General features: G+C 39.0%; 1 protein-coding gene across 1 annotated transcript; it reads left to right on the forward strand.

Moving 5' to 3' along the window:
* Window positions 1-300: 300 nt before the first annotated feature.
* On the forward strand, window positions 301-26,450 carry Tmem185a (transmembrane protein 185A). Its single transcript, XM_055608788.1, has 7 exons — window positions 301-467; window positions 10,550-10,726; window positions 13,152-13,359; window positions 19,502-19,585; window positions 22,809-22,985; window positions 23,511-23,634; window positions 24,842-26,450. The coding sequence occupies exons 1-7, from the start codon at window positions 430-432 to the stop codon at window positions 25,084-25,086; spliced, it is 1,053 nt and encodes a 350-aa protein (XP_055464763.1). The 5' UTR covers window positions 301-429; the 3' UTR covers window positions 25,087-26,450.
* The last annotated feature ends 943 nt before the right edge of the window (window positions 26,451-27,393 follow it).

The raw sequence follows: 27,393 nt of genomic DNA on the forward strand, positions 1-27,393 counted from the left end.
GACAGGTGTCTGCGATGATCTCATCAAAGGACTCCAGTTTGGAGTTCTCCCTCTTTATAGACTTCCACCCAATCAGGTTCTTAATCCCCTTCCCTCTTCTTTTTGCAGTCCTTCTGCTCCGCAGGCCAATAGCTGGGAGAAAAACCAAACCAAACCACCACCACCAACAACAACAAATGCCAGCAGGTAACCTCCGGCTCTGAAGAGCGCGTGTTGGGGGTGGGGAACTGAGCGGCGCTCAGGGCGCATGCGCCTACCAACTACGGAAGCCGGAAGTAGTGTCAAAGACAGTTGGTTGCTGTGGTGTCTCCTGGCAGCGCCGTTGGCGACGAAGCTGCCTTTGGCAGCATGAACCGGCTGTGAGGCGCAGGCCTAGCGGTGCGGGGGCGGGGGGGAAAAGAGGAGGACGCCTCGGTGAAGTTCTCCGCCATGAACCTGAGAGGCCTCTTTCAGGACTTTAACCCGAGGTGAGGCGGTTACTTTGGCAGCATCCGACTGGGGTTTGTGTTCGGGCTGCGGCTGGGAGGGGTGAGGCGGTCACGGTGTTGCAGCTAGAGGACCCAGTCACTAGCCTGGGGCTTCTCACCGCTGCCAGCTGCTCTCAGGAAAGCAGTGTCGGCCTCAGAGTCGGTCCATCTGCTTCTTCCTCCGGCACCAACTGGAACTAACCGACCGTGGCACAAGTTGCCTAGCTGGGATCTGTGTCCTCCGGGAGGGAAGCCCATTGCTCTCCACTCGTCCTCTTTCATTGGTATTCCAACTTCTCTGTCTCGACTTGTTTTTTCTTACCGCTCTGCCTGCCATCATTCTCTGTGCCAGGACCATTTCTCTCAACCCTGTTAACCCCAGCCACCTTCCTAGATATTTCCTCTAGTTCCAGCTCTTGGGTTTTTTCTTACATTTATGCCTGTCCGCCTTTACTTTGCTTATCTGTCGAACTGATGTCTGAGATGCTGAATTTTTAGAGTTGTTACCAGGCTATGGTAAATCTTACATAATGTCTTTGGGGATGCTTGTTTCCATACTCATTTTCTTAGCCCTCGCTATAAGTTTATTCGCAGGAAGTAGATCCTGGCCTGCTTTCCCAGACTTGAAATACCTAGTGGGCAGTGTGGAGAAAACACCGGCTAAAGTATAAATCTCTGCCCTTGCACTTGCCAAACTGTTGTAAAACTGTTCCATCTGCGGGCTGTGAGCTCCTGAAGCAGAAACCACTTCCTGATTGTTCCCTTCCACAGCACCTGCCACCCACCTCATCTGTCATATAGTAGACACTTATAAAACGTCTTTGGAAGTAAAATGAATCAACACCTAGATTGGGGATACCAGGCCAACTAACTAAGGGATTCTTTGCTCTTTAATAAGCTGTGAGATGAATTCATTTCATTGATCTCTTTAAGTCCATTTCTATTTATTTCTAAGTGGGAAGACATACAGTCAAGTAAGCTAGTCTTGCTCTGTGTGCTATGTCCTAAGCTAGACACTTAAGATGCTTTGCAGTCCCAGCCTGGAAGTGAAGGGAAGGTTAGATAATTTGCTGTATTGTGTATTCCTGAACTTTTCCAGCCCAGAGAAGTAACTTTTTAAGCTGTTTGTTGCAGAGAGAGAGGAAGAAGGGATTATGTGGAATGCAGTCTCCTTGAGAGTGGTAACATTTTAAATTATAAAGCCACTGTACTGGCCTGGGTGCTCTTATTGTTTTTGCATTCATATTCTGGCCTTAATCTATTGGTCATCATTGTTGGCCTTGACTTTATTCTGCAAAGAGGATTTCATTTAGAGTAAATATCAGAAAACTAACTGTAGTTTTCCCTCTACTGCTCCTATGATTATGATTTGTCTGTAGGACAACTGCATTGGTACTGAAGGTGGACACATATTGTGTATTATTATTGTTTGGATAGGGTTATAAAAAAGAAATATAGGCTGAATTGTTTTGTTTCCTTGCACAACTCATTTATCTGTCTGTTTCATCTGTAGAGTAAATATAATTGCTCAAAAGGCTATTGAACTTCAATTAATGTGTTATTGCACAGTGTGTTACAAATAAAAAGTTCCATGACTTGTTCATTATGGGACAGATAGTCCGGAAGCTGCAAGGTGATGTTCTAAGTTACCTAAAAGTTGTGAAAGCAAAATAGTGGTTCCCTGATCAAACTCTTAACATTTTTTTCCTGTGTTTTTTACCTCCAAATACCAAAGTCTAAAAATTATACTGAAATACTTTGAAGATATATATATATATATGTATATATATATACATATATATGTATGTATATATATATATATATATATATATATATATATATATATAAAATGATCATCAGTGCATTTATTTGTTATTGAATTGTAAGTGGAGTAATATGCATCTTTCCACGAAAAATTTAACAGTATCTTGTACCCTACCATTGTCCTGATTCAGTGTTTCCTAGTGCGAGGGGATAGTTGATGTTTCATGAATACAATGACTAGGTGATATTAACAGGTTTGATTTTTTTCTTAGCTGGTAGTATTTCATGTATTGTGGATGATCTAGCTTTTTATATTGTATTTTAATTTTGACCCTTGATGACAAAAGCCTTTCACACATCTGAAGAGCAAACTAATGAGTGTAGACAGGAAAACACCCTGTGCTAGGACCCCAGATCTTTGTGCTGCTGTCTTGTTCTCTCTCTCTAAATTTGAACAAATTCATGTATGTCCTCTTACTTCAGGACTTCATCATACACTGCTTATTTAGCAGGGGTGATTCCTTCTCTCCTTGATTTGGTTAATTTGTATTTATCATTGAAATCTCTGCTCACTTGGTAGTTGCTAAAGGAAGTTGTCCTGGCTTCCTCAACATGGTCCACTACTCCCTGTTTCTACAATCTCTGTAGAAGATCATAGTCCTCCTTTAGAGCACTTATCTGTGCCCTTTGTCTCTGTTTTCATTTAATTAATATTTCTTTTCCTTACTGAAATTCAAGCCATGTGAAGCCAAGCTTTTATTGTTATAGTTTATATGCATGAGATAATAGCTGGCTCAGTAATTTGTGAAATGAATGATAACTCATCAGGGCCTGTAGCAACATTCTAGAACTGCTTTTTTTAATGACTGCTCTCATGCTGGAGTATGAACTATTTATTTTTCATCGCTCTTCTTCTGTCCCTTCAGAGTGCAATTGTTCCATTTATAAGATGGGAAAGACTTTAACAGGAGACTATGCTTTCTTTACTCTGGAGATTATTTAGATATCCCAGAAACAGCCACTGTTATTGTTTGGTTATCCTCAAAGCATGGACTGTAGCTCCAGACCTCCTTTCATACCTTGCAAGTCTTGGTCAGTGAGAATTCATTGCAGTTTGTCAATTTTCTTGAAATAGTAGTAACACAATATGATTCAAAGTGTTTAGCACCCAGCTATGACAGGCTGATAGCTAAGGCTATGCCTATTTCCATCTGCTACAGAACTGGTTGATGACTAACTTTTCATAATTGCGTTTTAATTTCCCAAGTTAAACTTCTTGAAACACAGTGTGTCTACCAAGAATTCTTCTTGGATTGCCTGAAGCCTCCAACAGCTTTATACACTAAACAGGCTATTGGAAGTGTACAGAATTGGAAAACTGATTCCAGAATATCCCTGGAGGTAGAGATCCTGAGTACATCACAAGGCCTTATGGTTGTTCACTATTTTGGTAGAATTGTTACTTGTTAGAGAAGGCTCTTCAGCCTTGGTAACCACACAGCATTGGAAGGCTGTGAGAACTCTGCTTGGTCTACTGACTCATCTGTAGTTGGCTCTTGGTGGGAGTGTGGTATATCTTTTGGATATTCTAGACTGGAATAACGACTGAGAAATGCCTTTCTGGGGATTTCTTTTTGTGGTCATGCAGTACTAATAAAGTAAATTATGTTTGCAAACTTCTTGTATGCTCCATCTTCTAAAGCCATTCTTTAGTCTTTGTCTTTTATTTGAAATGGGGGGAGGGAATGAATGTGATTGCTGGTAACAGTGCATGCACCAAGTACGCATATGGTATAGAAGACATATATGCAGGCAAGATACCCATTCATATAAAATAAACATTTCTGAAAGAATTATTTGAAAATAAAGTTCAGTGTCATGTGATTATTGCAGATAATGTGTGTAGTGTTTTAAATATAAATGATGTTGAGCTTAGAATATAGTTCAGTGGTAAAGCATTTGTAAAAGGTATTAGGTTTGATGCTCTAGTACAGTAAACAAATACATAGTGTTAATTACTCCAAATACTCCTTACAGATTGTATTTTTAAAAGCAGGTCACTGATGTGTCAGTATGAGTGCACTGTCAGTACTGATAATGAAGCCACTGATAGTCAGAATATTGTCTTGACTTTTATTCATTAATAGTTGTTAATAATAGCTATGACTTTGCATCCACCATGAGCCAACACAGTATTGGCACTTTATTTTTCAGTATCTTTACTCTTTATAATAGCCCTACAAATCAGATAGCAGCTGCATTTTATTTAATTTTCTAATTTTAACACATTTTAATTTATTGGTTGTGTATGACACAGTATGCATATGGAAATCAAAGAACATCTTGCAGGAGTCGGTCTTCTTCCAGCATATGGGTCCTGGAGATTAAACTCGAACCACCCATCAGGGTGGTGGCAAGTGCCTTTACCTACTGATCAATCTTTCTGGCCCTAAACAGTTTCGTTTTGGAGAATCTTAGACTTCTCTAAAGTCATAAAAGCTTTTGTGCACCAAATCAGGATTCTAATTCAGGTCAGGTTCCTTCTGAAGTTTTTTGCTCCATTCTTCATGCCCCTTCCTCCTATCACAGAGTAAGTCCAATATACCGAGGGGCCATTCTAGATGGTGTTTTGTTAACTTGACATCAGCTAGAGCCATCTGGGAAGAGGGGACCTCAATTGGGAAAATGCCCTCAACCAGACTGGCCATGGACAAGCGTGTAGGATATTTTCTTAATTAATGATTGATGTAATTGGGCTCATCCCACTGTGGGCAGTGCCACTTCTAAGCTGGTGTTCCTGAGATGTATAAGAAAGCAGGCTGTGCAAACAATAGGGAACAAGCCAGTAAGTAGCATACCTGTATCACCTTTGTATCAGTTTCTGTCTCCAGGTTCTCTCTCTGTGTCACTTACTGCCCCAGCTTTCCTCAGTGATGGAATGTTTCCTATAAGTGTAAGATAAAATAAACCCTTTCCTCTCCAAGTTTCTTTTGGTCATGGTGTCTTATTACAGCAATAGAAACACTAAGACAGGAACCTTCATGAGATGTAAAATGATTATACAAAGAACAACTTATATTAATGTTTATATATCCAAATGACCATTGCTTTTCAAAGAAGTTGGGGGAAATAAAATATACCTATTCCAGTGCTCAGAGCCCTTGTTAATATTCTAGAATGCCCTTTAGAGTCAGTTTTACAAATCATTTAAAAGGTCTGTCTTAGTGCATTACAATAATCATTTTTGAACTAAAATAGGGCCACCTAGTTTGATCACATATCCTATTCACTAAATTTGGCTCTGGTTGTACTTTGGAAGTTTCCAGAACTCAAATCCATTCTTAGGAAAGATTTGGCCACTATTATATTCAAAAGAATGTACTTCAGGCTCTTAAGGCACTTCTGAGAGGAGTGCTATAAAGATGGTTTGAGAAATGACATAGTGGAATTAATGCTTTACCTTCAGTGGGAATGGTCAAAGGATGCAAGTTCTGTTTACACACATAATTTCAGGTTTTGAAAATATTGCCATTACTTGATAATCTACATATATCTTTTTCATTGGCTGTGATTTCTTTGAGGGCCAAGGATTTTGAGGCACTGAATAAATAAATGTGCTGAATGAGTACATGTTGAGTACAAACAGACATGAGCCACTGGAAAATTCTGTTGTAGAAAGGAAGCAGTGTATTGGAGAAGTATTAGTTTTTTAGGACACCAAGAATTAAGTTTACTAATACTATGTTATGACTTTCTGATTCTTTTTCTAGTGATGGTTCATAAGTGTATAAGGTAACTAAAATTTCAGATGAAGGTACTGAATTCTAGGTGTAGGTGCTGTATAACTGATAATATAATGAGCTATGAGCCAGTAGTGAGGAAAATGATTACAGAATGAGATTTTACAACTTTTTTTCTTAAATAATACTATAGAAACAATATATATAATCTGTACCATGCTTTTACTTACTTTTATCTTAATGAATAAATACATAAGAAATCAGATGAGATAAATATGAGATAAAGAAGGTGAGTGTCCATCTTCTTACTGGCCTAGACTCTTTCTAGTATTGTTTAAAAATGGTTTGTTTTTATCTGCATTTTGTGCTTTCATATATATAGGTATTTCTATGATTTAGATGTAGCATCAAAATTTTTGTTTTTTTTTTTTGAAACTTAATCCTGAAATTGGTATCTTTAGAAAATTTTGTTATTTTAATTTTATCTGTATGAGTATCTTGCCTGCATGTATGTCTATGCACCACATGCATGCAATACCCACAGAGGACAGAAGAGAGCATTGGATCCCCTGGAACTGGAATTGTAGAAGGCTGTCGGTTTCCATGTGCATACCGTGAACTGAGCCTGAGGCTTCTTTAAGAACAGAAAGTGCTCTTCACTATTGATCCATCTCTCCAGTTTTTTTTTTTAATTAAAATCTGAATAGCATGTAGAGGTAACTTGAGAGATTATTAAGATAACACATACTTGTATTTTAAAATGCCACCTTCAGAAGCAGGAAAAAACACAATAATGTCACTCATCTTGACACCTGGGTACAAAATTAATTTAATACTCCATGTAATGAGTTGGGAAGAATAGAAAGTTTGCAGTAGATTGATACAGCAGTGACTGAGTGGAGGAAAAAACACTGGTGTATCTGATTTTTCAAGAAGTTCTATGCATGGAATAATTTAGAAGAACAGCTAACGGACAAGACTGATTATTTGTATTAGGGTCTTTGGCAAACATAATCTTTAAAAGACTAGAGGTGTTCCTGACATTTCAAAGAAAAACAACTCACGATATTTTTTAAAATGGTAAACTCTGAAGTTTTGTAGGAAAATGAATTTTCCCACAGAGTTATGCAACCTTCAATACTGTATAAATTAAGAATGTTTTCATTATTCACCTCATAATTGTTAACAGTCATTCACATTCCTCAGACTCAAAAACCACTATAAAGTATGTTTTGGCTGTTGTAAAAATTTAGTTCCTTGTACCAAAAAAATTACAAAAATCATTCTGTTAATAAAAACAGAAAATGTATTTTCTTGTAGTTGTAGGGCTAAAGTGCTCTTTCTGCTGTCTGTCAGCCAAAAGTGATTCTCAGCTTTTGGAGGCTACCTCCATTCTTTGGCTCATTTTTTTCTTTCTTTTCCTTCAAAGCCAGCAGTAGCTAATGGCAGATTGAACTCTTCATATCTGAATGTGTCAGATATCCCCCTTCCACCTTGCCACATCTCTTTGACTCTGTCTTTTTTTTCTGTTGTTTTTAAAATAATTAATATATGTGTGTGTGTGAGAGAGAGGAGAGACAGAGAGAGTGTGTGTATGGAATTAAAATAGAGATATTAGTCCAGGGATGTGGCTCAGTTGAATATTTAGAATGTATGAGTCCCTGGAGTCAGTCCTTCGCACTGTAACAATGGGGAGGGAGCTTATTAACCTGATTCATCTAAGTGGACCCAATATAATGATATGAACTCTGAAAAACTAAGAAATTTTCTTTACTGGCATCAGGAGAAATGTGGTAGAAAGAAAAGTAAAAGGAAAAAAATCAAAGAATGAGAAAGTTTCAATAAGTTGTTGTTGGCTTTGAGATACAGAAACCTATGATCAAGAACTGAAAAGTTGCCTATAGTATCAAAGGGTAATCTACAGCTGACAACAAAGAAACAGGGACCTTAGTCACACAATCACAAGATACTTGGGTCTTTCAACAACTGGAAATGAACCTGGAAGTAGATTTCACCCAGAATGACCTGTTGATAAACAGCTTGGTTTTGCAACTGAGCAAATTTCATATGAGTTCACAGAGAATGAAGGAATAATCACAGGGTCTGCCAGGTCTGCATCAGGTCCTCTGCATCTATATTATAGCTTTTGGTTTTATTAATAAAAGGTGGGGGCCAAACTTGATTTTGGTCTGGTGAGATTCTAAAACCCAATTGTGACAATTAGGCATCTGTCATAAAGAACTGTGAAATAGTAGAGACTATAAAAGATACTAATGGCGTTACTCTAGCATATTTGTTTGGTATACCTATCTCCATCGTTTTGTTTTTAATTTATCTGACTTCTATACTATGTGTTGCTTACACATAGTATAGTATATAGTTTCTTGTTTACCCAACATAATCATCTTTGTCTTCATATTGACATTTAGACTGTTTACATTTAATGTTATTTAAATATGCATTGGTGTTTTACCTACATATATGTCTATGTGAGGGTGTCAGATTCCTCTGGAATTGGAATTAAACACAGTTGTGAACTGCCATGTGGGTGCTGGGAATTGAATCTGGGTCCTTTGGAAGAGCAGCCAGTGCTCTTAACCACTGAGTCATCTCTCTGGCACCTTAATGTTGTTTTTAAACAAGAATGAAAGCAGACTTTAAACTGCCTTTTTTCTACAGCCTAGAAACTGATTCTTCTCAGTAAACTGGGTCAATACTTGTTTCCTTCCTATTTCCCTGTTCTTCACTACCTATTGTCAGCATGTTGTATACTTTGTTCATTTCCCTTTTTTATGGTAGGAACATAGTTTTTAATTTATATTAGTTATATTGATTATATTAAATAGTGGGTTCTTTATAGCCTATTCACACATATGTAATGTATGTTTTTATCATATTCACTACCCATTACTCTTTCCTGTTCATTTACCACCCCCACAGATATCCTCTTTCTTCCCACCTATGCTCTCCTCCACTTTTGTGTCTTTATTTACTTTAGTCTGCCACTGTGTTTCATTGGGTTTGCTTACAGACTCCTGGGTGAGGGATTATTTTTAGGAGCATGGACTCTTTATGAGCAGCTCTGCCACTGAAGAAAGTATCATTCATTTCTGCAGGGACTACTTAAGTACCTGTAGGTAGTCAGTGAACGATAGGGCCTTATGAAGACTCTATGGGCCTATAGGTCCTGGGGAGAGGAAGGGAGCATCATATTCCTGTTTTTATATCAATGCTAGAAGTAGATGGGTTTGACATTGTAATTTCAGATTACTTCAAAGACATCTACCAAAGTTCTTTTCTATTTGTGGCATGAGTGTTTGTGTAGATGTGTATAATTTACTCAGCCATTGAAAGTATTATATTTATATATGAATGCCATAGAAATAAAACAACTGCTCATTTTTCTTTTTGTGTATTTTTTTGTGTGCTTTTGAAGATTTTTATTCATGAATATGTGTATGTTTATATGAACGTGTGCTGCCAGTGTGCTTTTGCCCTTAGAGGCCAGAAGAGGGTGTCAGATCCACTGGAGTTGGAATAACAGACAGTTGTGACCCACTTTATATTGCATGCTAAGAACCAAACTCAGATCCTCTAAAAAAGCAAGAAGTACTCTTTTGATCCAACTTTCTAGGCCCCTTTGTTTTGTCTTTGAGACAGGTTTTCATGCTATTTTACAGGCTGGCTTGGAACTCGCTATTTATCCCAACATCTTGAAAATCCCAATGTTCCTCCTGCCTCAGCTATCCAAGTGCTGGGATTATTGGTGAGAGCTACCGTGGTTGGCTGTAGGATATTAACAGGATAGGATTTTTATGGGATATTGATGTCCAAGGGAGTACCCTTTTGAGAATAATATCAAATAATCAATGACAGACCTTGACCTTATCCTAAACATGTCAACCTTTTCCACTCTCCATGTTGTAGTATAACTAGTTCCTTCTACTTTGGTCTGGTGAGATTCTAACTTTTTTTTCTGTCTGATAAACCTGCAAATTACCTCTGGAACCAGTTCCGTGGTCACCACCTCTTTCTTTCCTACTGCCTCAGATCCCCTACTTTGTTTCTTAGCTCCCATCTCACTTTGTCCCCACTACCATTTACACAGGTATTATATTGTATTTTTACTGTGCCTTGCTATATAGACTTCTATTGGAAAACCCTTGGAAGCAGGAGACTTAATTACTCAAGTTTGTTTTCTCATCCCCCAAACAATATGTCTTCCACATAAAACTTTTAAATAAATGGTCATTGAATTAGTGACTTTAAAATGTGTTTTTATTTATTTTTATTTTATTTTAGGTGTACAAGTGTTTTGTCTGCATGTGTGTGTCTGTGCACCCTATGTGTGCAGGGCCCTCAGAGTCTGGAAGAAGAGGTGGTACTCCTGGAACAGGAGTTATAGACAGTCATTAGCTATCTTTAAGTACTGAGAACTAAACCCATGTCTTCTGTTGAATCACCTCTCCATCCCTGACTTAGTGACTTTCTATGAGCTGATTTTTTTTATTTCACCTTTTTTCATTATCATATATTTGTTAAAAAATGAACTTTTTCATCATTTTGCTTTTCTCCTAGTAAATTCCTCATCTATGCCTGTCTGCTGTTGTTTTCTGTGCTACTTGCACTTCGTTTGGATGGCATCATTCAGTGGAGCTACTGGGCTGTCTTTGCTCCAATATGGTTGTGGAAGTTAATGGTCATTGTTGGAGCATCAGTTGGAACCGGCGTTTGGGCACGAAATCCTCAATATAGGTAATACTGCTTTATAAAACCCACTGGTCTATATCTTGAGAGAACAAACTCTTTTTTGTTTGTTTCTTTTTCAAGACAGGGTTTCTCTGTGTATCCTTGGCTGTCCTAGACTCACTTAGTAAACCAGGCTGGCCTCAAACTCACAGAAATCTGCCTGTCTCTGCCTCCCAGAGTTCGGGGATTACAGGTATGCACCACCACGCCTGGCTGAGAGAACAAAATCTTGATGGCTTTCACCAGAGATAACAGAAGGACAATTTCTATTTGAAATTTTATGAGAACTGTAGTACAGCAAACATTTCTCCTCAGGGTTTTGAAAACATTGATGCTTGCTGTGCATTAAAAAAAAAAAAAAAGTTTTAGTTTGGATGGTTTAGGGCCTAGAAAGTCCACAGGTGTAACACCAAACACCCAAAATAAAGAAATGTTATTCCATAGCAGACTGAAAAAGCACAGAAACACTCTTTATATAGTTCTCTGCCCATGTCTCCCAGGGATCTGGCTTCTGCAGTTTATTTTTAAAACTAGGGTTTACTTTCTCCTACTCTTCTAGGTTAGTGGTATCAAGGAATGAGCTTGGTCTAAAGACTATGAGTCCCTTAGATAGGAACTGGGGAATGAGGTAAACTGAGAACCAGATGTTAAGAAAGAAGACAGAGCTTTAGGTGTCATGAAAGTGGAGGCAACCTGATATGGCTAGATTCTGTGGGAGTTATTAAAATTCTTGATCACCAGCTTTTAAAAGAAGCTATAACGGAGGGGCATAGAGGGAGAAGAGGGGGGGAGGGAGGAACTGGGAGGAGACGAGGGGGGCCTACAGCCTAGATACAAAGTGAATAAATTGTAATAAATAAAGAAGATAAAGAAAAAATTTTAAAAAGCTGTAGTTTAGACTGTGTAAAATGCATACCCCATAGGTATGTAGGACTTTTAAGAGGCTATACACAAAGAATCTTAGTAAGTGAAAGACATTCTTGTGTATGCCAGGTTGTGATGGCGCACACTTTTAATCTCACATTTGCTAGACAGAGGTAAATAAATTTCTCAGTTCAAGGCCAGCCTGGTATACAGAATAAGTTCCATGATGGCCAGGCTACAGAGAGAAACCCTGTCTCTTAAAACAGAGAGTCAAGATTTACTTTTTATTTTTATTCATGTGAATGTCTACACCATGTATGAGTGTACCCACAAAGGCCACAAAAGGGTGATGGATCCCTGTGGCTGAATTACAGGTGGTTGTAAGCCACCCAGTATGGGAGCTTGGAACTGAACTCAAGTCTTATGGAAGAATAGCAAGTACTCTTAACCACAGCATCATCTCCCCAGCCCCAATCTGTGGCTGTATATCTCTTTATTTTCTTTTTCTTTTTTGGTTTTTCGAAACAAGGTTTCTCTATGTAACAGCCCTGGCTGTCCTGAACTCACTCTGTAGATCAGGCTGACCTTAAACTCATAGAGATCCACCTGCCTTTGCCTCCTGAGTGCTGTGATTAAAGGGGTGCAACGCCACACCAAGCTTGTGTATCTCTTTTTTATGAGAAAAAACTTCAGATATTTAATATTTCTTTCTCAAAAAGAAACTCACTAATTGATACTTAAAAGTTATATGTACTTTTTCTCTACTTTGATATGCATCAAGTAAGAAAAAAAGGTGTTTGTGGCTGGCTGGATATATGGCATGAACAGGCACAGTCATTCCCCTGTGACCACTATTCATGCTACAGGAATTACCTGTGACTTTCTTTTCTGTTGTTCTAATCTCCAGAATACTTACCACCCATAGAACAAGGGTGTCATGAAATGCTTATCTATATTTTGAATGAATATTGTAGGCCTTTCAAATGATAAGCATTTCAATTTTAATTTATTAAAAGTTTGTTTCTACTTATACAGCTAATTACACTCATTTCTCTTGAGCAAAACTTTTAACTCTTGTTTTTGTTAATCTACAGGTTTTAATTTATTATCAGAGAAATAAAGATTAATAAAAGACTTTTATTACTTTTTCTTTGCATTTTAAAGTAGCACATAAGAAAATTGTCATATCTTGTTGAGCGCAACCTACACTTGCAGATGAAGCTAAAGCTACATTTATAGTATTGTGTGAAATGTGACTTGCTTTTAATTCAGTGAAAAGTGAGGATCATGAGACTTCAGAGATATCTGAAGTTTTTCACAGCAGAAGTAATTAATAGAATAATAATGGAAATAACTTCTTATAGTTGAATTTAAAGTTATAAACATAAGTGTTCCTGGATATGTGAAAGATATTCTATTAAAGATAGGTTTAAGAGTTTTAAGTTAGCTTTTTACTTCATTTCCTTCAGACTGAATTGAGTTGTTATTTGCTCTGGACTATTTACTTGTACTGAGGGTTCTGAATAAGTTTTTTTCTTTCTTTTTTTCTCCTTCCATCCCCTTTTAGAGCAGAAGGAGAAACATGTGTAGAGTTTAAAGCCATGTTGATTGCTGTGGGCATCCATTTGCTCCTACTGATGTTTGAAGTTCTGGTTTGTGACAGGATTGAAAGAGGAAGCCATTTTTGGCTTCTGGTCTTCATGCCATTGTTTTTTGTTTCCCCGGTGTCTGTTGCAGCATGCGTTTGGGGCTTTCGGCATGACAGGTCACTAGAGGTGAGATTTATATATTTAATCATGTTTTTAAAACATTTAGTTTAATGTCAGTCTCTTACCCTTTGTGAGGAACAGGCTAATCCTTAATTCTAGATCATGATGTACAAGAGAATGAAGACTTTCTGCTTTCTCCTAGTATTCTGTCTTATAAACTACCTGTATCTGTCAGTCTTGTGAAACAACCAATAGGAAAGACAGAGATATAGATACAAAGAAAGCGATTTTAAGGAATGGATCCACATGGTTGTGGAGCTGGCCACCTGTGTGTATATAACAGATAGGCAGGCTGGAGATTCAGCAGGAACTGACACTCCAGACTGGCTAAATTTCTTCCTTTCTAGGAAACCACACCCTTTGCATTTAAAGCCTCCAAAGGTTTTGATGAGGGTTACTTACCCTACAGTAGTGAGAATAATCTCCTTTTAAAACTTGATGCTGTCACACTAATGTACACCTAGTATTATATTAAATAACTTGGTACAGTAGTCCATAAAAACTTAATTGTCTCACCATCTCATCTCTTATGCTGTTGCTCCTTAGCTGCTCTCTAGTTGGCTTGTGCTGATATGCCCATGTATTTTTTTAATCAAGTATCTATATATACAAATCCTTTAGGCCCCAGAAGAGAAAGTATAGAATTAAATCAAAATGCTAAGACTAGTAATAGTAATAAAGAAAACAACTGTGGATAGAATTAATAGTCTTCTTAATCTGTACCAAGCATTTGGATGGTCACTTTACAAATACCGCCACTTAGTAAATATTTACAACAATCTGTGAGAGAGGTGTAGTATTTTCTCCAAGAAGGATAATTTAATCATGGACACATATTAAGGAGAAGGACCAGCATTCCATTTCAGTAAGCACAAATCCAAAGCCAGAGCCATTAATTACAAAGGAACAAAGAGCCCAAATGTACTAATGGAGTCAGAGGAGAATGGAAAGCAGGAGGCCCCGACCTCCCAGCACACTTCTTATCTGAGATCTTATTTTCAGTGGTTGTAGTTACTTATAGTCAACTGTGGTCTGAAAAATACAGTATCATAAAATAAGATGTTTGAGAGAGAAAAGACCACATGCATGCTATTTTGAATATAGGATATTGGTTTGAATTGTTCTGTTTAGTAATTATTTCTGTTAACCTCTCCCACTGTTAATAATTTGTAGATTAAATTTAATCATAGATGTGTGTATATTAGAAATAAAACAATATATAAAAGGTTTAGTATTGTCTGCAGTTTGAGACACCCACAGGGAATTGTAGAACATATTCCCCATGGATAAAGTAGAGGGTGTGACTGCAAAAGTCTTGTTTCAACCTTTGCAGATAAAAGAATTGGAAGCTGAACCTAGGTGTAGGTTTAAAAGAAAAGTTACCAGAGAGGAATAATGATAGACCTATGTCCAGGAGACTCAGAAGGAACAGGACCTAGAGTATTAAGAATGGCTTAGTTTTACTATCATACAAGTAGTGAAAAGCCATGGAGTGAGTGTGGCTGGTAGGGACAGGTACACTTTGGAGAGAAAATACCTTTTGCAGGCCACTTTTATATTCTCTGTAGTTCCTAAAAACCATCAGTAAATCCAACTTTTCTCTCTCTCTCTCTCTCTCTCTCTCTCTCTCTCTCTCTCTCTCTTTCTTTCTTTTTTTCTCTTTCTCTCTCGTCTACTCATCTCTGGCTGCTTACCAGAGACTGCTGAAAACAGTCAACTAATTAATGGGCAGAATCATCATAAGATCATAAGTTTATTGTCTGCAGCTTCAGCCAGACATTGAGCTAACAGGGCCAGTGAATTCTTGACCCCAGATAGTACATTTTAGTTTGTGGTTATAAATGGGGAAAATTGTGTTCTTTTTATGGATAAAGCATAGGTGCGTGCACATTATATTATCTACAAAATAGATGCAGTACTAAAATTTTATGAGAGGCACAACTAGGAAACAAATGTGTAACTGTGTTTCTTAGGGTGGAGGAGTCAATATGGAAGCAATGAATCTAGGTGGTACAGTCCATATCATCTGTATGTACATATTGTCCCTAATTTCCCAGGGATATTTGAGCTTTGCCCTTCTTTAAAAATTCCATGTTCTTTATTTTCTCTCTTTTCAGGTCTGTCTCTTTAGCATTTGTTGTGTAACTTGGCCACACTTACCCTAGAAACTTTGGTCTCTCTCTGTCTTTGTCTCTCTTTCATATCTGAAAGAGAAAAATCATGTTTTCTCCTTCTATTCACAGAACAGCTCCTTCAGATGTACTACTCTGTTTCCAATGCCTTATTCACTGCCATATTTCTTACTTAATCTATACTCACTCAGCTCTACTCCACATTACCCAACACTTGGCAAAGTTCCTGGGGCCCAGTGCAGTTGGTACCTTTCAGTAATTTATCTTCTCACTCCACTCACCACTGTGTGTTAACTTTTGCATCTAGTGACCAAAATACCTCAGACAAACAAAAAAGAATTAAAATGTGGTAGATTAATGAATCTTCCAGAAGTGCTTTCAAGGAAAGTCCATCATTCAGTCTGTAGAATGAATATTGCTTGCAGCTTTTAGTCAGATTTACAGTGAGAATTGGGTGCAATTCTCAGAATATAACAGAAAGGGTTAAAAAAAACTTGTAGTTTGGGTTTTTTAATAGTTCTTGTCCTAGCTTTGAAGAGACACCATGACCACAGCAACTCTTATAAAGGAAAATATTGAATTGGGACTGACTTACAGTTTCAGGGTTTAGTTCATTCTCAACATGGCAGAAAACATGGTGGCATGTAGACAGACATGGTGCTGAAAAGGGAGCTGAGAGTTCTACATCTTGATCTATAGGCAACAGATCTACTGCCACACTAATCCTAGCTTGAGCATAGGATACCTCAAAGCCCACTCCCACAATGATACACTCCCTCCAACAAGAACACACCTACTCCAGCAAAGTCATACCTCCTAATAGTGCTACTATATATGGGCCAAGCATTCATACACATGAATCTGTCGGGGACATTGCTATTCAAACCACCACAGTTACTTTTTTGTTGCTGTGATAAAGCACCCTGACCAAGGCAACTTATAGAAGAAAGAATTTATTTAGGTTTACTGTTCAGGTAGATAATAATCCATGATGTCAGAGGCAGGAGGCTTAATGGCAGTAGGAACAATCTGAGAGGTCACATCCTCAACCTCAGTAATGAAGCATAGAGAGCAAACTAGAAGCATCAGGAGGCTTTTAATTTCAAACCCTATCCACAGTGACATCCTCCTTCCAGCAAGGCTGCACCTCCCAAACCTGAGACAGTGCTAATAACGGGACCAAATGTTCAAGTATTTGAGACTATGAAGGGCATTTCTCATTCAAATCACCACAGGTGTAAAAGGCCATGTGAAATTAGGGCTAAAGAAAGTATGGCATCTGAGAATATTAGATTTATTAAAAAGAGGTCAACTATTTTACACCATGACAATACGAAGGTGTCTCTGTGGACATGGCAGGAATTACAGCTCCAATGGTGTAAAATTATAAACTTACTTGAAATATTTTCCTTTTCTGCAAGAGAGCACTTCAGGGTCCTCTTCAGGAAATCTGGGAAGTGTTTACCCATGTTTTTCCTCCTAGGTACTCAGTGGAATCTAAAGCCACAGTGTGAGCAATGGTAGACCTTGATGTCTTCTACATGTTGCTAATTTTGTAGGCAGAATGCATGAGTACAGGAAAATTAATTGGTGACTTGCTTATAGTTTCAAAGGTTAGTCTATTATCACAGTGAGGAGTATGGCAGCATGCAGGCAGGTTTGATGCTAAACAAGTAGTTGAGAGTTCTACATCTCAGATCCACACAGAGACAGAGACAGACTGGACCTGGGGGTGGGGAACCTCACCACCCAATGACACACTTCCTCCAATGAGGCCATACCTCCCAGTCCTTGTAATCTTTTCAAACAGTTCCACTCTCTAGTAACTAAGCATTAAAATATATGAACCTATGGGGCTATTCTAGTTCAAACCACTACATATTCATAGAATGCACAGAAAAGCCAGGCTACAGGTATATATGTGGCATCCCAGAGCAAGGACTCAGAAACAGATGGATCCTGAAGGCCTTGCTGGTTAGCCAGTCTAGGCAATAGATTAAGCTGAAGTGTTAATAAGAGACCCTGTCTCAAAATATAAAGAAAGAGTCTGACATGGTGGCACACAACTTTATTCCCAGGGCTTGGGAGACAGAAGGCCAGTGAATCTCTGGGGCCAGCATGCTATGCATAGTGAGTTCCAGGCCAGCCAGGGCAACACAGTGAGACCCTGTCTCAAGATATCTATCTATCTATCTATCTATCTATCTATCTATCTATCTATCTGTCTGTCTGTCTGTCTGTCTGTCTGTCTGTCTGTCTGTCTGTCTATGTGGGTGGATGCATACATGCACATATACACACAGTAAATACTTTCTTAAAAGTATGAACTGAGGTGTTCTCATCATCCTAGTGAACTCACAGTGCACGAAGGATAGTATTCAATTTGAGGAAAACTGACTGATACCTGTTCCATGCACAGTTCTAGCTTGATATGGTTTGTAGTTTTCGTTTCTTAGGTTCCATTGTACCTGTGTTAGTGCAAGAGTATTAGAAGCAGACTTTTCAGCAGTTGTTATGATTCAAAACTGTTATTATAGGAAAATGTGGACAAAGAGCTGATAGAGAGTTCTCTAGAGTAAAAATATGTTTATAGACAAGAATGAAGACCCACCAAAAGAAAGGAGCCTGGGGACCTTTGGGAACAAAGGGCCATCTGACCTCAAGGGAATAGAGCTATGGAACTGGGTTTTGGGGGTTGCTGAAAAAAATGGAGCAGACTTAGGAAGTCATAATGTAAATAAAGAATGAGTAAGGTCTTTACGAGAAGTTTGAGTGGGAGAATAGACAGAATGTGATAATGGAATATGAGAATGTAGAGGCCACCACAGGCTGCTGTGTTGCCTTACAGTGATGGAAAGGGGAGGGACAGGGTTCAGGAAACAGTAAGCTCATTTGGGGATCACTTTAATGGTAGGTGCTTCCAGGAGAGCCATGTGGTGCCTGTACACTGGACCTGTTGTGCAGCAGTAAGGCTAGCTTGCATGCAGATTTCAGAACTAATCACTAGGCAATACAGTAAGCTGCAGTGTTGTTGACACTCTGTTCTATCCCAGGCAGTCTGAATGAGTGTTTATATGTGATTCAGTAGTAGGAATCAAGTTTGGTGTGCTGGAATTGTAGCAATTTAAGGAATGGAAAGGGAGCCCAAGAAGAACTTCTCTGAATATTCACAGCATGCAAAGTCTAGTTGGATTTTTGAAACTCAATAGTACAAGGAAGAAGGATTGGTCAACAATAAAATGTGCTCAGAATAGCCCAGTAAGATGCAGGTATGAATATTTTGTTGTCTGTTGGTACTGAGGGCCTTGTTGAAGGAAGTTCCCATATGGGATGGAATTATTAGTAGTTTAGAGTAGAGGATGAAGGAACAGGGCTTCATGTAGCCATTTGCCTCACAAAGCTGGACTGTAGCAGAGAAGGGGGTTAGGCTGGGGATGCTGAATCACAGGAAAGGTGAACTTACTTGTACTTAGACATTTTTTGGTTTAATGGGGAATTGGGAACTAGTTTATTATTGGGAAATGTCAGTAGCATAGTCAGAATTAATTAATGATGCAACACCAAATCTATAATTGTTGGCCAGAAGTGACAAGGTCCTCAAAGAGCTGGAAAAGAAGGCATGGATTTAAGGCAGAATCTTGGGTAGAAGTAGAAGGAAATTTGAAGGTGGCTTTAAGTTTAGATTGTCAGCAGAGGCAAGAAGGAGGCTTGGAGGAAATCTACTGTAGATTGATTTTTTTTTCTTTTATTAAAAAAAAAGTCACTATCGGGCCTACAACATTCAGATCTTAACAAAAGGGCCAAGGTACCAAGTGACCGTAAGGATGAGACAAAAGACCTGTGCAAAATTCCCCCCAGTATGGTACTACTGTGCTTTTCTGTTGCCAAAAAATCTGACACATCCAGCATAACATCATTAAAATTTTGCCATATTATAATTTGCATTGCTTGTTAGTGTGTTAAACAGATAACACTGTGTTAAATGCAACTTAATTGCTTTTTTTCTTCGTTTTTAGCTAGAAATCCTGTGTTCGGTCAACATTCTCCAATTTATATTCATTGCCTTAAGACTGGACAAGATCATCCACTGGCCCTGGCTTGTATGTAGATTTTTAAATCTTTAAAAATCATTTTATTATAAAAGTAATTCATACTTGTTTCAAGAAACTTGTAAAAAAAAAAAAACAAGCAAGCATGAGCAACATACTAATGGTCATACATAGTACCAACGCTGAGAGCTAAGTAGTTGAGATTACTACTCTCTTTGATTATAACATATTACAAACATACAATGAAAGGTTCTACTGTTCCTCATAAACATATATAACTAGGATATCAGTTAAAAAAACTTTAAAATATACATACACATGGGTACGTTTTGAAATCACAAACTCTGTAACATTCTGTAGCCTGCTTTTTTGTTTTGATATAGCATAATTATTTGCTCATATCGACAAATATTGCAAACATAACACTTAAGGCTTTATTGATTCATAAGTTGCATTTATGAAACATGTCCTTGTTTCTAGATGTTTTAGTTGCTGCTAATATTTGTGATTTCAAAACTTTATTTTAAAGTTTTTTTAACTGGCACCCTAGTTATATATGTTTATGAGGAACAGTAGAACCTTTCATTGTATGTTTATAATATGTTATAATCAGAGCAGTTTAATTACCATATATGTTACCCTAGACATTTATCATTTATTTGTGCAGGGGATGTTCAAAATGTTGTTATTTTAGCTCTTCGAACCATTTAATTCTAATTAATCATAATTATCCTGCTGTTCAATACACATTACAAGATTTTCTATCTCAAACTTCTGGTGTATTTTGTGTATATTTTATTGTTTTCTTAGAAAGTATTCTAGGAAAGGTATTATTCAGTTATAAATAATTTAATTTTTTTGAGATTTTATTATTTGTATGTGTTGTACGAGTGTTTCCCTGAAAGTATGTCAGTGCACCATATATACCTTTAGTGGTTAAGAAATGTAGAAGAGAGGTCATAAGATTTCCTGGGACTCTAACTACAGATGGTTATGAGCCACTATATGGGTACTAAGTATTGAACCCAGGTCCTCTGTAAAACCAGAAAGTACCCTAATCCACTTAACCTTCTCTCTAGCCCCAAGATGGAAGCTTTTAAAAAGGATTTCTTTGCCTTTTTAGCTATTGTACAAAATAATGTTTTTTATTTTGACATTTTCATTTGTGTATATCACTCATTGTTAATTGCCTAAATTTGCCTCCTAGTAATGTCTCTTGTCCCTGCATCCTGCCAATCCTTTCTTCTTTCCAGACACCTTGTACTTTCATGTTATGTATACACATGTTTAAATCTAGATAAGAGAAAACATACAATATTTGTTTTTTTCTTTTACCATCTATTGTCTTCTCTTGTCTCTGTATTTAAGCCTTTTTCTTCCCAACCTACTAAATTTCATGTCATTCATTCATTCATTCATTCAGTCAGTCAGTCAGTCATGCAGAGACATTTATACACATACTCTTTTCTTGAAGATTTGTTTATTTATTATGTATACAGCATTCTACCTGCATGTAAGCCTGCATACCAGAAGAGGGCACCAGATGGTTATGAGCCACCATGTGGTTGCTGGGAATTGAACTCAGAGACCTTTGAAAGAACAGCCAATGTTCTTAACCTCTGAGCCATTTCTCCAGCTCTGTACACATATGTTTAGATTATGGGGCTGGATTGATGACTCAGTGATAACTTGTGTTCCAGGGAATCTGATACCTTTTTCTGGGCCTTCGTGGGCAAAAACATGGTGCACGGACATACATGCAGGTAAAACACCTCATACACATAAAATAAAAATAAATATTTTTAAAAGAAAAGTGTAGATTGGATGGGAAGTTTTTGAGATTATTTGAATATATACATTGCATAGATGGCCAAGTTACTTTTCAGAAAATCTGTACCTGTTTCTACTCTTATGGGGTGGAGTTGTAAGTCATCTTTCTAAACTATAACTTCAGTTAATGGTTAAAAGTTGCTGTGCTGATAGAGAAGGTACACATATAAACTACATAAACTATACACTAGACAATACAGTATTTTTCAAGTAGTAATAGCTTAGGAAAGAAGATTGAGCTGTAGTTGTAGCTCAGTTACTAGAAGTTTCCCTAACCTGCATAAAACCCTGTGTTCATTCCCCATTGCTTATAAACTAGGTCAGGTGATGTTGCTCCCAAGTGAGAATAGAGGTGGAGAAGTGAGGAAATGAGCTTGAGTAAGTGTGAGTGAATGGATATGTGACAGACTGAATGAGAGTGAGGGAGGGAGTCTGTAAGTGAATGTGAGAGTGGGAATGTGTGAGGGAAAATGAAATTTTGACAGAATGAGAATGTAAGTGATCAATAATTCTTATGTGAGTAGCTAGACAGAGTGAGCATGAGGGATTATGTGAATAAGCAATATGTGAATATGTGACAGGAAGTGATGCTGTAAATGAGAGTAAGTATGAAGAACTGAGTGAGAAAGTGACTGAAAGCAAGGGAGTGTGAATGAGTTTATGAGAGTGAGTACTGAGCAATATACAGAGTGTTTCTGACAGTGAAGGAAGAAATGATTCTAGTGTTATAGAGTACATGCATGAGTGAGTGGGACTGGGAAAGAAAATTATATGAATGACCAAGAATGAGGAAATGAATGGAATGATAGTGGGGGTATATGAGGGACAGTGAGGAAGTATGTATGAGTGAGCATGAGGGAGTTAATGACTGTGGGGATGAGGGAATTACCAGATGTGCATGTTTGGTTTAATAAGTGATTGGAACTAAGGTGTGTGTGTGTTGGGGGGTGGTGTTTGTGGGTGTGTGTGCATGCTTAATAGAGTGAATATGTAAGTAACTGAATTAGGAAGCAAGAATCGTGAATGTGGGAGTAAGTGACTAAGTAAAAGAGTAGGAGTAACTGAGAATGAAGGAGTATGAGAGTGGCAAAGTGAGGGACTGTGGGGATGATTGGGAATGAGGGAGCATGAGAATGAGTGAATGACAAAATGGGTTCCTTGAAAATGAGGGAGTGTATTAAGAAATTTAAAATATGCCTAGTTGGAGGTCCAGATGGAAAGTTGTTACCTGAAAGGAAGAGGGCCTAACGACATCATTTCTTGAATGTAAGTCCCATTGTGAATGTGGTATTTTCCATGCTATCTCCATGGCAGTCCTGGGCAGTAGGACTGTCTTTAGTCTTACTTGCCCTTGACTACCTGAACAGACCCAGCAAAATGATAATGGCAGCTATCAGAGGCTGCAGGGAACCTCTCCAGACATTGTGTTTCTACTTCTCTGAAGGTTGTATGTGTCCCTCTGTGGATTCTCATGTCCTTCTTGTGCCTGGTGGTCCTCTATTACATCGTTTGGTCTGTTTTGTTCCTGCGCTCTGTGGACGTGATTGCAGAACAACGCAGAACACATATAACCATGGCACTGAGCTGGATGACCATTGTTGTCCCTCTTCTTACTTTTGAGGTAAGCTTTCTACAGGAAATCTGTTGTGCTCCAACATTCTACCCTTAGCTGAGACAGCATGTATCATAGCTAGATAGGTATACTGCTAACCTTGTGGAAGAAAGTTCAGAGACAACTTGAGACAATGAGAATGTGTGTGCACCACTCTACCCATAAGGCATCTGCCCATGTCCAGCTTCTACTTTCTAAAAGGGAGTGTTGGATATCCCGGTTTTGTATTGGAGTTTGATAGGGAATTGTAGATTAGATACTATTGATTCCTGTGAACAAATCATGGGAGGAGTCTCTCATGAAACTCCCAGGAGCGGGAATCTTTCAACCGGGTGGACTTTTGTTTGGCCCTGGATAAGGATGCAAAATTTTCCATGGTCTTTTTTTCCTAGATGGGTGGTTTGCTGCTTTTTCCTATGTTGGCCTTCCCTCTTTCCAGACATGACACAGGGAGGGACTATAGTGGAGACACCTGCAGACTTGGTCCATTTTCTGCTGATGCATCAATATCACCTTAATTTTGTCTTTCTCTAGATCCTGCTGGTTCACAAACTGGATGGCTACAATGCTTTTTCCTGCATTCCAATATTTGTTCCCTTATGGCTCTCATTGATTACACTGATGGCAACAACATTTGGACAGAAAGGAGGAAACCACTGTACGTCCACAGACTAAGAAACTCTCTCTCCCTGTCTCTGTCTCTCTGTCTCTGCCACTGTCTCTCTGTCTGTGTGTGGGGGGGGTATATGTGTGTTGTTTGTGCATGTGCTTTATGAAAGGATACTACTCAGGATCTCAGTTTAGAAGTTGTTGTGTATACTTTAAAGATGAGCAAAGGGGGTGGTATTCCACAGGAAGGGTATGCTATTATATTTGCTCTGGGGTGCTCTTCTGTATTACACTTTATTCTTAGTGCACACTAAAAGTGGACAAGTGGCGGTAGGGCCAAACATGGCAAATTGTCTCTTTGGGTTCCCATTCCTTGGTCCTTAAAATGGGCTCAAGATCCTTTCTGGATTCATGAAAAATCTCCCACCAGAATCCCAAGAGTCATTCAGGTCCCTTTCTGTCTCTCTCTCTCCTCAATAGAATGGATTCTTTTCAGTTTCGTGGAGCTTACAACTCTGTCTTGACTAATATTCCATGGCGTGTACTTTGGAGGTGGTAGTCTTTGAGGAAGATACCATTTTTATAAGGCTGTGAGCACCACCTTGTGTAACCCAGAGAACTGCCCATCTGGCATCCTTGGAAAGAGAAAGTATAAAATATAGTGCATGTTGAAGTGCTGTTTTATCCTGGGAGAGCCAGCACCAAGCTGACAGTCCCCTATGAAACAGGGAGAGCACACCCCAGTGGCCTAGTTTGAGGGGTTCCTATGAGCTCAGACTTGACTTTAGCCAATTCCTTCTTATGTCTAATTAGATTTCAGATGGTTACAGGAACCCTTTGCTTAAATATCACTCTGCTACCAATTAGTTTAGCCTGGGTCTAGAAGATTGGAAGAAAGTGGCATGATCTAGGTCTTGTCAGTATTTGAGAACTGCTATCATAGTCAGTTTTATCTGAATCAATGGCAAAACAGGTAGAACTAAATTCTCTAGCCTACCTCACCATTTTTAACTATCTGCTCTGATTTGACGCTGGAGAATCACCCCTTAAGAGGGACCTGGGGATGCTGCTACCACTGGCCTGTAGTCACATTCTGAGGACTTTGTTGCTAAAGGTCTTTATTCCTCTGCTTATTAGGCAATTAGATCCTGACCAGCCTTCTCTTTTGAGGAACCTGGGTGAAGTAAACTCTTTGTTCAGGAAAGAAATGTGACACAAATGCCTGGTACCTGAAAGGGAAAATTCTTATTTTTCAGGGTGGTTTGGTATTCGCAAAGATTTCTGCCAGTTTCTGCTTGAAATGTTCCCATTTTTGAGAGAGTATGGAAACATTTCATATGATCTGCACCATGAAGATAGTGATGAAACAGAAGAAACCCCAGTTCCAGAACCTCCTAAAATTGCACCTATCTTTCGCAAGAAGGCCAGGGTGGTCATCACCCAGAGTCCTGGGAAGTATGTCCTCCCTCCGCCCAAATTAAATATTGAAATGCCAGACTAAATGGCCCCACTAGGGCCGGAGTGTGAGTGCACTGGAACACACACTCCTACTTCCCTTGCCCGCAACCCAGGCCTGGAACCTCGGACCTCAATCTGAAGCCTCATTTGCCTCCAATGCAAACCAGCTACTCATAAAAGAACATAGGTGGCAAAGACTAAAGGTATCTACCAATATGGATACCAGTGACACATGAGAAAAAAAATCCCTTCCTTTCTGGATGGGAACCTGAAATGTATTCTCATTCCTGTGGTATCCACCCAGGGATGACTGCTGCCTAGGCCTACAGAAGGCACATCTGTAGCCTGGGCAGATTTTCTAGTGCTAAAATTCCTATCAAAGTATTGAAAGATGTGGTTCTTATGAGACCACTTCCATTAGTGGCTCAGCTGTGCTGCTTATAGGTAGCCAGGGGGGACTGTAACTAAGCCTGTACACACCTGCTGTGTTCAGATACAGCCCAGCCTTGCTTTCCTTGTTCCTGCTATACAGAAATTTCCCTTCAGGCAGGATGATAGCAGGTTTGCAGGGCCTCATCAATGAGCCCTTCCCAATGGCATGATTCCATGCCTGTATAGTATTTATACAGCTATTTTAGCATTGTAATAAACAGTGTCAAATCCTAGTTCTGTACAGCATATTCTCTGTTAAAGTATTTTTTTACAAGCTTGTGCTGGAGATGGATGGGTTAAGCCATGGTAGAAGCAGATGGCTCAACTGCTTTGTCTCAGACAGATGCCCCACCTTCACTTACCATAACCACTGACACCCTGGAATTCCTGCCAGCACAGTTACTACAAGTGAGGAAAGATTTCTGCTTTTCCAACATGAGGGGGTGGGAGAATCGGCTTAAAATCCCAACAAGTGCCACTTGAGACCAGGACCCTGGAGAAGGTTGCCAAGGCAGTTGAGAAACTGCCAGGGACTCCTGTCAAAGTCCAGAGCATTCTGCTCACCTTCAAGAAGAACACTACATACTGGGCATGCAGATGCCATCATCTGTCAGCAGTTTCTCCAGGTTCTGATGATATAGCCAGTCCAGAACCCATCAAACAAGAACAATAACCTTCAGGCTAAATCAATTGATTCATTTCACAATGGAAGTAAAGGGATCCTTGGTCTCCCTGATCAGGAGGTGCTATGGGTTTTCATGGCCACCTGATCAGTGGCTTCAGTCACACACAATTGAAGTCTACTATGTCCCTGAACCTACCCCTGGCACAGGCCTCCAGTGAACCTGTTCTATTTCAGGAGAAAGGGGAAACAGAATGTAGCATTTTTTTTTGCTTGGTCTGTTAAAAATGTGGTTAAATCCACTATTTTTTTTTCTCCTGTAGTTCAATAAAGTGGTTCATTTTACATGTGTACTATGTTGTGTGTATTTCACTCTGTAGAAAAGCTGGGATTATTCTTGCCCTATGACAAGGACATCCTCTGGCTACCACAGGTAAGTAAAACAGGCAGTTAGGGTGAGCATCCTCTGTTGAGTCTCTTCAAGAAGCAGTAGAGGGTATCCAAAGGTGTGGGGGGTACTCTTGATATTCATCATGAGTAGTTTGTGAAAGCTTTGGAGGCCTTCTAGACTGTTCCTGGGGTTCTAGAGCATGTCACTTCTGCACACTGCTTGTCTGAACTCAAAGCAGGGATATTGCTGGATCCCATCCAGGGTACTCTTAGGCCAAAAGTAGTGGGAAGGATTTAGAAAGATTAGGATGGGAGTGTCTTGCCTGAGAAATCTTCCTTATGGTATAGGACTGACAAAGGAGGAAAAGCTCAATTGCTTGGGATCTGTGCAGTGGGACTTGCTCAGTCCATACTCAGGATATTACTGTTTCCACTCAGTGAGCCAGACCCCTATTGCTCTTCAGATTCCAAAACAAGGCATACTTCCCATAGTTCTTTGAAGTAGAAGTGAGCAGAGTGCCTTCCTACAATTCTTTCTCCTTAGTGGGCAGGGCTACATTATTGGGGTACCTCTTTTGGGGATGAGTGTTAACTCTAACCCTCAATTCATCACAATGTTCCCCCACAGATTTTCTCTCTCTCTTTCTCTCTCTTATTTCTCTGTCTTCTCTCTCTCTCTCTCTCTCTCTCTCTCTCTCTCTCTCTCTCTCATTTTCCCATAGACCTTAGAAAAAGGCAGCTGTGAGACTTCCTTCCTGAGGGAAATGCAATGAAAGTTAACCCCTCTTCATAAGGTTCCAACAACAAACTTTAGTATGAGTCTACGACAGCTCACACTGGGTCTTCAGTTCTACAGTGAGTTTATGATGTAGGTAGAGTATTAACAGCAGGTGTCTGGGCATGGAG

The sequence above is a fragment of the Psammomys obesus genome, unplaced genomic scaffold (assembly GCF_907164565.1).
Source record: "Psammomys obesus unplaced genomic scaffold, mPsaObe1.curated_primary_1811, whole genome shotgun sequence".
In the NCBI taxonomy this organism is placed as follows: Eukaryota; Metazoa; Chordata; class Mammalia; order Rodentia; family Muridae; genus Psammomys; species Psammomys obesus.

Excerpts from the sequence above, each read along its gene's own strand:
- Tmem185a (XM_055608788.1), top strand. The coding sequence starts at position 430 with ATGAACCTGAGAGGCCTCTTTCAGGACTTTAACCCGAG. Across the intron at positions 13,360-19,501 it reads GGCATGACAGGTCACTAGAG|CTAGAAATCCTGTGTTCGGT; the intron begins GTGAGATTTATA and ends CTTCGTTTTTAG. Across the intron at positions 22,986-23,510 it reads TCCCTCTTCTTACTTTTGAG|ATCCTGCTGGTTCACAAACT; the intron begins GTAAGCTTTCTA and ends GTCTTTCTCTAG.